Here is an 8834-nt window from a genome sequence, read left to right as displayed (position 1 = left end):
CTTGGCCACCATGGTGACATCCCCGTCTCTACTAAAAATACAAAAAGTTAGCCTGGCGTGGTGGCGGGCGCCTGTAATCCCAGCCACTCGGGAGGCTGAGGCACGAGAATCGCTTGAACCCGGGAGACCTCGGAGGTTGCGGTGAACCGAGATCGCGCCACTGCACTCCAGCCTGGGCGACAGAGTGAGAGACTCTGTCTCAAAAAAAAAAAAAAAATTGTGACGTCTCGCTCAGAATCAGCGTCTTTAAGTGGCCACCTCCCCACCCCACCCCCATGCCTCCCTCCTCCTTGAACCGTGTGTTAGAGCACTGTGATCTGGTCCAAACTCCACGAAGATGCGTTGCGAAACGAGGTGGGGCAATTCCAACTCCCCGTCTCGGTCGCCACCTAGGATTACTGCACTTTCAGTTACGACCTCATCAACATGGCTGTTGGAAGTCGCCCACAGGAAAAAGAAGTGACACTGACGGATCACTTCCGCTTCCGTTGGCGCAAGCGCTTTCATTTTTTTTTGCTACCGTGACTAAGATGGAAGAGTTTTTGGGGTCGCGGTACGGACTTTGGGCTGGGGGTCCGGCCCCAGGACAGTTTTACCGCATTCCGTCCACTCCTGATTCCTTGATGGATCCGGCGTCAGCACTCCACAGAGGTCCGATCACGCGGACCCAGTAAGTTCTCGGCACTTTCGCTTGCGAAGGGGGAGGGACCGTTGGGCCTGGTGCTGCCGGCGGGTTTTGAGAGCCCGGGAAGGTGAGGCGGGGACCCTCGAGGCGCGCGAACATAGGGGAGCTCGGGGCGCGGAGTCCTGGAGAATGCAGAATAATTGAAAGTAATTACAGAAAATCAGAAGCGGAGCCCAGTGCGCGGAAAGAAGGCGCAGGCCATCTCCCCGCTCAGTCCCCACCACTCTCGTTCTCCAGAAACCCCATGGTGACCGGGACCTCAGTCCTCGGCCTTAAGTTCGAGGGCGGAGTGGTGATTGCCGCAGACATGCTGGGATCTTACGGCTCCTTGGCTCGTTTCCGCAACATCTCTCGCATTATGCGAGTCAACGACAGTACCATGCTGGGTGCCTCTGGGGACTACGCTGATTTCCAGTATTTGAAGCAAGTTCTCGGCCAGATGGTGTAAGTCATCCAGAGAACGGGAGAGTGGTTCCCAAGTAGCTCCGGAGGAGAGTTCTTGTTTTTTATTCCCTTCGACGGCATGGGGGGGCTTGATGTTGCAACGGGGCACTGGGAGAATTGTTGGGGGTGGCTGATGCAAGAGTGTTTGCAATCAAGTTTTTGGCATTAAGAGGTGTAAAATGGGGGAAGGTGTGGTGACTTCTTTTGGGGATGGGTGGAGATCCCGATTTAATTCTCTCCCTTTTCTCACAACCAATTCCTTTTAAGGATTGATGAGGAGCTGCTGGGAGATGGACACAGCTATAGCCCTAGAGCTATTCATTCATGGCTGACCCGGGCCATGTACAGCCGGCGCTCGAAGATGAACCCTCTGTGGAACACCATGGTCATCGGAGGCTATGCTGATGGAGAGAGGTTCATACGAATACAAATAACGTATTTCCTTTACCACCCAAACTAGTGCCTGTGTAGAATCTCTTCTGTCTCTTTTCCCCAAGTGAATCCCACTTTAACTTAGACCCCATGGTCCCCTTCTTCAGCTAAGATGAACCTAAGGTGAAATGAGTTTTGACCCATTGTGTCCTGTTAGCTTCCTCGGTTATGTGGACATGCTGGGTGTAGCCTACGAAGCCCCTTCACTGGCCACTGGTTATGGTGCATACTTGGCTCAGGTAAGCAGTGAGTTGAGAGGCGGGGGCAAGGGGAGACAAAAGGGAAAATGGATTAGTGGTTGCTTATTTTTCTCCTGAAGTTCTGAAATGACAGGCTGGGATCCCTACTGCTGGGCAGATGGTTTTCTTTGTAGTCTGGGGGCTGTAGGTGTTGACACTTAGATTCCAGTGATGAGATGGCATGTCTGGGACTCGGTAGACATGCAAAGAGAGGACACCCTAGAACTTCCTCTTGAAGTGGCTTTTAGCTTATTATTAGTAAGCAGAGTTCATTCTGTAAGAGGTAGAATGTCATCTTTTCACTCTTTAATGCTTTTTATACCATTGATTTGAGACAGCTAGCCTGTTATTCAGCCCAGTATCTCCCATGGTTCCCCTCCCAATCTGTCTAGCCTCTGCTTCGAGAAGTTCTGGAGAAGCAGCCAGTGCTGAGCCAGACTGAGGCCCGAGAGCTAGTAGAACGCTGCATGCGAGTGCTGTACTACCGAGATGCCCGTTCTTACAACCGGGTGAGGAATGTGCTGGGAACCTAATTGGCAGACTCCTGGATACTTGCAATCCCTGGGTCTCTATGCTCTGAAGAACAGATTGCCTCACTTGTGCGACTCCTATTTTCAGACTGGGGAAGACCTCCACTTGACCTTTAAGGACTTAAGGGGTGGGCATTACTGAATGCTCTGCTTTCTTCCAGTTTCAAATCGCCACTGTAACCGAAAAAGGTGTTGAAATAGAGGGACCACTGTCTGCAGAGACCAACTGGGATATTGCCCACATGATCAGGTGAGTCATAGTAAAAAAAAAAGTGGTGGCAGATTTGGGAGGTCTTTGGCTTGTACTAAACTGGACTTTTCTGGGAGGCTCACCCAGGAAAATTCTCTGGGTGGAGAGGGTTTTGGTTGGACAGTACAGCTATTTTTGGGAATTGATCCCTTTATGCTTCACAATTTTATTATCCTCTCTTCCGTTTTTAGTGGCTTTGAATGAAATACAGCTGCATTATCCAGAACGGAAGTTGTACCCTTTTAACTTTAAACTTGGCTGGTTCAGACTCTTCTTTTGTAAAGTAAATAAATTCTTCAGAATGCTTGCTGAGTGGTTTTTGTCTGACTGGGTCACAAGTGCAAAACTGCTGAGTACTGCCGTGTGGCATCTCCCTCCCTGGTCGGAGAACGCTTAGGCTCTTGTAGCAAATACAGAATTCTCTGCACAATACAGAAAGACCCACTAGCATCTTCATTTGGGGCTGTATTAGAAGCAGCTTCCTATGGAAACCAGACTTAATTTTTATGTGCCAACATAACTGGCTTTTGTGTTCAAATTTTACTCCCAAATCTTCCCCTACTGCAACGTATTATCAAAGAATACAGATTTCTTAATGTTGGCTGTGGTTTTCATTAAAATGCCATTTTAAAGACAGTCTAGTAGAGCTGCTCTGCTTCAGGTTGCCCTCAAGTCAGCTGGGGCATTAGCCATCCCTGGAATGGTTCTAAACCTGAATATTTTAGACAAGGTCTCATTCTGTTGCCCAGGCTGGAGTGCAGTGGCATGACCATGCTCACTGCAGCCTTGAATTCCTGGACTCAAGCACCTTCCCGCCTCAACCTCCCAAGCGCTGGGATTACTGGCATGAGCCATCATGCTCAGCCTGAATTTTTTTTTCTTTTTTAGTTTATTTCAGCCTGAATTTTTAAAATGAACACTGTAGGGTGAGTCTGACACGTATCATCTCCAAACTTCTAGAGAAAGAACAGGGGCAGCAAATTCAAAGTATTATAGAAATTCAGTGAGAGCTGAAGGAAAAACCAAACCATCCCTCCATTTACATTGTCCATAACAACAAACTTATAAAGCAAAAGAAAACCATGAGCTTTCAATCTGACACCTCCACACATTCAGTCTCAACACAGAAAATAGTCAATAAATACATGTTTATTGATTAAACTGAATTATAAAAAACAAAACAAAAAAAAAAGTTTCCTTCTACTACTAAGCCATGCAGGCAGAGTCCACAAAGACAACTTCCTGGCCAAAACCCAGCTGATCCACTGTTATGATCTTAAAAAAAATTACCCATCAAGAAAGTCAATCATGTGCAGAAGACAGGAACCCCAGCTCTGCTAAGGCTGTGGCTGCTGCAGAGACTACCAAAGAGTAGGATTAGGTTTTTGTAGACAGAAGTGACCAAATCATAGTTCTTGAACTTTCTCAAAGGCAAAGGCTGATTTCAAAGTCCACAGTCTTGTCAATAAAATGGCACCAGGCAAAAAGCTGGGGAAGAGAAGCCCAGATGGATCCTTAGTTGTTTTCAGATGTCAGGGATTCACAAAGCTGGCCAAGCTGCTTCTGGAAGGGACTTTTCCAGTTCACTATATTATAGTGTGCTGGGGGGGTGGGGGGTGGAGGGGAGCGAAAAACAAAAAAAGCAGGGTGGGGTGGGAGAAATGGGTGGTAACAAATGTCACACCTGCACCACCAGGCCCATCACATCTTGAGCATCCCCCAGTCTGTGAAAGCCTATTAAACAGGGTCACCTAGAAAAAAAACAAGTTTATAAATCCATTTCCCCTCATTTTATTAAATGTTCCACTTATGTACATTTTAAAGACGAACCATTTACAAGCTTGTGCAGGCTGCCTCCTTGGCTCACAGGAGGGGACAGTGCTGAAAGCCTCAGGATAAACAGAAGACTTGTTTTTTTGCTCCTTTTCTCTGTATGGTACATTTTGGTTTATAACCATGAGTACATACAATAAAAAAAATCCCTCATGCAAACTGTAGAAAAAATTTTCTTTCCTTGATGCTGGCAGTGAAAAATAAAGATTCATGTCATTTTCTTTGTGCACACCCCTGTGTGCAGCTTCTTCCTGTTAAGATTCTTCTCTAAGCATTAAGAGAAATAGGGGAAAGCCAAAGAGTCCACTGGATTTCAACAAGTGGTCTTGTCTTTTTAAAGTTCAACACTTAACTTCTTGAGCAATTAGCTCCTGGCTGTAGGACCAGTGATCCCTTAGATAGGCATGCTCTCCATTTGACAGGATGAAGTACAATAAAGCAGGGACTGCCCTGGAGGCTTGCAGGATGAACACGAACTGGGAATGGCTTCCACCCTAAAACTGTATGATCACCCTCAGTACTTCTTGCTTGTTAACACCACCTGTATGATCCTTTGTCCCGAGTGATGGATGGTGTGAGAGTGGGGAAAGGGGCTAAGGATCACAAGTGCAAAAAATATCGTTTATGTCATGTTTTGGAGGGAAGGTGGTGAGGAAAAGACAAATCTAGTCATTCCGGATAATTAAATGTGGTTTCATGCATTTTTAAAGCCACAATTTTCTACCTAGGGTTGCTGTAGAAACCAACATCTCTGGAGAGGGAAGGAAAGAAAAGGAGAAGAGAGTTCAGTGGGATTTTTTTTTCCATTTTCATTTTTATATAAAAGTGTTAAGACCACAATGAAAAAAGTTTTTTATCCATATATATAATAAACCAGTCTGTGAGCTACATAATTTGTCTTTCCCATCTTCAGAAATGTTCTCACATTGACAATGATTAGACAGCATCATGCCCAAAGACACTGGCCACACAGTAAAACAAACAAAAACCCAGAAGTACTATGATACAATTGAGGTAAAAGGGGAAACAAAAAAACTGAACATTCGCCCACAAATAATTTTTTTTCTTTTTCTTAATTTTGTCAGAAAAATACCAAACACAGTGATTTAAATTTAAAAAAAAAAGTCACAAAAACCTGTTTTTAGCAGAAGTAAATGACCAATGGGCCAGCTCCTTGGCTCAGACGTGATCACTATTGGTTTTCCTAATTAACAAATCCACAGGGAAGTGTAAGTCAACATCAGGGGCGAGTGGTGGTGTACAATTATAAAATATAAACCAAATACCCCACCTGGTATGCCCCCTTTTCCCGAAACCCCTTTACCCTCCCTCACACGTTCCCACCCCTACTCCATACCCCATCATGACCCAACACTCAAATCTCCATCAGATCTAGGTCAGCTTCTTCAAAGCCATAGAAAGACTCGGTCTCACTTTCACCCTCAAAGAGCTGGTGAAGGCTTTCAGGCTCAATTGTCTCTTCAGGAGATGATCTGGGTCGTGGAGTGGAAGACTCAGAATGTTCCCCACTCAGCTTCAGCTGCTCCTCTAGGGAGGCAATTAACTCCTCCTGCATGTCAGCATTTCTTGTAGGTGAGTTAATGTTGCCATCAGGGCCAGGAAGAACACTAGCCACCAGGAAGGAGCGCTGAACTAGCTCTGGACAGTCCCCAATGACACCTAGCACTTCACCCAGCCAGACAAGCACCAGCTGAAGCAGGACATCAGAATCACATGCAGTATCTGCCATTTCCCGAGCCTGCTCCTTCCACTTTTTATGCAGGAAGTTCTTGACAGTTCTTTTGATGCATACATCTAATGGCTGGATTTTGGAGCTACAGCCTGCTGGGACCACTGCAGGCAAAGTGCTAGAGGCACTAAGCATAGACAGCACCTCTTCTGACAAGTGAGCGCGATGACAGTCCATCACAAGCATGCCTTTGCTGCGCTGGCAAGCTGTGTGCTTCTGCCACACTCGAGTTGACCACAGCTCCATGATCTCATCATCACTGTAACCACTCTCCTTTGCCTCTAGCAAAATGGAGTCTGGCACATTAGCAGGCTGATCCATCTGCCCTCTGTAGAAAACCAGGGTGGGCAACACAGTGCCATCTGCCAGAATGGCCAGGACTACATCACACCAAGGTTCCCCTGTGCCCACTGTCTGCAGGGCATTCTCCTTTCGGTCATCACTGCTCAGCACCTCTGTATCCAGGAACAAGGAGATCTCATCGATAGCCACAATCATAGACAAGGGTAAGTCCTGGTTGTGAATCTGCCGTTGCACAAATTCAATGAAGAGTCCTGCATTCTCTGCCACATCCTTAGGTAGGGTGTGGGCCACAGCTCGCCGGGCATGGGGAGTCAGGTGGTGCCGCAGCATGAAACGCACAGCCCACTCATAGGAGATCTTAAAGCCCCCTTCCAAAGAACGTCCTATCTTGGTGGCCTTCTGGAACAAGGTCTCCTCATTTACAGGTAGCTGTTGTTCTCGCTGAGTTAGCACCCACTCAGCCAGTTTCTCTTCTGCCTCAAAGCTCAGATATTTGCCCTCTAGATTCTCCCCCTGGGAGGCCTGGAAACGTCGAAGCCAACGCCGAATACGTCGCTGGGGATTTCTGAAGTGTTCAGCTGCCTGTTCTGTATTGCAGCATAGAGCAAACAGTACTACTCGAAGCTTCTTCACCGATAGCTGCTCCTTTTTGCCAACTCCACCACTACCACCACCGCCTGATGCTGGTTCAGGCTCCTGGGTGACTGGGTTCCCTTCGTCCTGATCATCAACATTCAGACATTCGGCTCCCTCTGTAGCCAAGGGTGGAAGGGCTGAAGGCTGGGGGTGGGTCGGGGTTGGTGGTGGGGTCGCAGTTGAGGCTGGCGATGGGAGTGCTGGGGCCAAGGGAGTTGGTGGCTCTTCAGGCTCGGCTGGGGCGGCCCCCGTAGACTTCACAGCGGCAGCTTTGTTAGTGGGGAAGGAAGGAGGCGGGTGCATATTCTTCACGTTCCGGTCGTGCACTCGGTCACGAGCCTGGCCATGCCTAAATGGGCGAGAAGCAGAGAGAAGAGGATAAATCTCAGTTCAACTAGCGACCTGAAATAATAGTATAATAATAACACACACTGCAAACCAGAAATTGTGAGGCGAGAGTTTTTGTTACCTTGAGTGAGCTATCCAAGTGAGTCCTATGGAAAATGAAACAATAAAAAAAGTTAGCTCAGTGAAGTAATAAGCTCTCCAAAGACAGTGCCCTGGGATTTCAACCTGCTACATACAAATATGCCGTTCACAGTGACCAACCTTCCCAGTCGTATATAAACTTCACGTTGGAAGGTTTCTAATTTGGTACAGTACATCGCAAGAGTGAATGGGTGACGCCAGGTAGGCATGCTCCTGACGCATACAGTACGCCCTGTATCTTTTTTCCTCCTCTTGCTCAGCTAATCCCATCCCTCCTACATACCCCGTGGCAGGATGCTGCTGGATCTGTGAGAGGGGTTGAATACCAAATGCTTGGCCATAGCATCGCCCACAGAGGTAACAAAGGTACACGAAGTGCAGGCCAGCTTGATTCCACTGAAAGAGAAAATCAAGAATATGTAAGACAAATACAGCAGTGACACTTGAGACCATTAAGCTTTGAGGCTTAAGAAAATGAATGCCCTCCCAAATTTCTCTTTTTTCTAAAATTAATTCACATACCCACCTCCCCAAATAATGAAAATAATTTAATGTAAAAACCTGAAAAATTAAAAAAAAAAAGAAAACAACAAAAAAACCTGAAAAATTAAGATACTTCCAATAAGTTTTTTCTTACCTCACAGAATTTTTAAACAAAGCCAAATACTTGGGGCTTTTCCGTGGAACATGATTGCTGAGAAAGACAAAGAAGTGGTATGAGTTACAGAGTTCTGCTGGCTCAGCTAGGGATCACCAGCCAGTGACAATGCTCCCAACAAAAGAGATCCTTCTTCAGTGCATCCTAATCTCAACCTAGGCCAGTTTTCCTGTCACTGTGCTTCTTAAGCTTCAGTGTGCATACGAGTCACCTGAGGATCTATTAAAATTCACATCCTGATTCAGTAGGCTTAGGGCGGGGCTGAGAGTCGGCATTTCTAACAAGCTCCCACCTAATACTGCTGGTCCTTGAGTAGCAAGGTCCTATGAAATTACAGCACAGGCCATCAAAACCAAAAAATAAAGCCTCTCATTCTGCTAGGAGAGAAGAACACATAGCTCTAAGAGTTGAAGGAAGAAACATTAGGAACAGGGAAGAAAATGAAATGAGTGCTCCAGAATCTGGCCAGGGCCAGGCACGGTGGCTCCTCCAGCACTTTGGGAGGCCAAGGCGGGTGGATCACCTGAGCTCAGGGGTTTGAGACCAACCTGGCCAACATGGTGAAACCCCGTCTCTATTAAAAAT

At 46.8% G+C, this 8834-nt stretch overlaps 2 protein-coding genes across 12 annotated transcripts in view; one reads left to right on the top strand and one right to left on the bottom strand.

Annotated features, from left to right (window-relative positions):
• The first annotated feature begins 480 nt into the window (after positions 1-480).
• PSMB4 (proteasome 20S subunit beta 4) lies at positions 481-2886 on the top strand. Its single transcript, XM_017546265.2, has 7 exons — positions 481-670; positions 923-1129; positions 1397-1543; positions 1719-1800; positions 2193-2309; positions 2492-2580; positions 2772-2886. Exons 1-7 carry the CDS (start codon positions 531-533, stop codon positions 2782-2784), a joined length of 795 nt encoding a protein of 264 aa, XP_017401754.1. The 5' UTR covers positions 481-530; the 3' UTR covers positions 2785-2886.
• An 823-nt stretch (positions 2887-3709) lies between these two features.
• Positions 3710-8834, bottom strand: part of POGZ (pogo transposable element derived with ZNF domain) — a 61484-nt gene continuing 56359 nt past the window's right edge. For 10 of the 11 annotated variants that reach the window (XM_017546260.2, XM_017546262.2, XM_017546264.2 and 7 more), the window contains 4 exons: positions 8229-8285; positions 7875-7987; positions 7572-7596; positions 3710-7451 (listed from right to left, as the gene is read on the bottom strand). In XM_017546260.2, the coding sequence (XP_017401749.1) occupies positions 5789-7451; positions 7572-7596; positions 7875-7987; positions 8229-8285 (1858 nt within the window). In that variant the 3' untranslated portion in view covers positions 3710-5788. The remainder of the gene's footprint in view (positions 7452-7571; positions 7597-7874; positions 7988-8228; positions 8286-8834) is intronic. The other variant, XR_005203063.1, reaches the window with a different exon arrangement.

Source organism: Cebus imitator, unplaced genomic scaffold, assembly GCF_001604975.1.
Source record: "Cebus imitator isolate Cc_AM_T3 unplaced genomic scaffold, Cebus_imitator-1.0 Scaffold188, whole genome shotgun sequence".
Taxonomy (NCBI): Eukaryota; Metazoa; Chordata; class Mammalia; order Primates; family Cebidae; genus Cebus; species Cebus imitator.
This window is presented reverse-complemented; position numbering and strand designations above follow the sequence as displayed.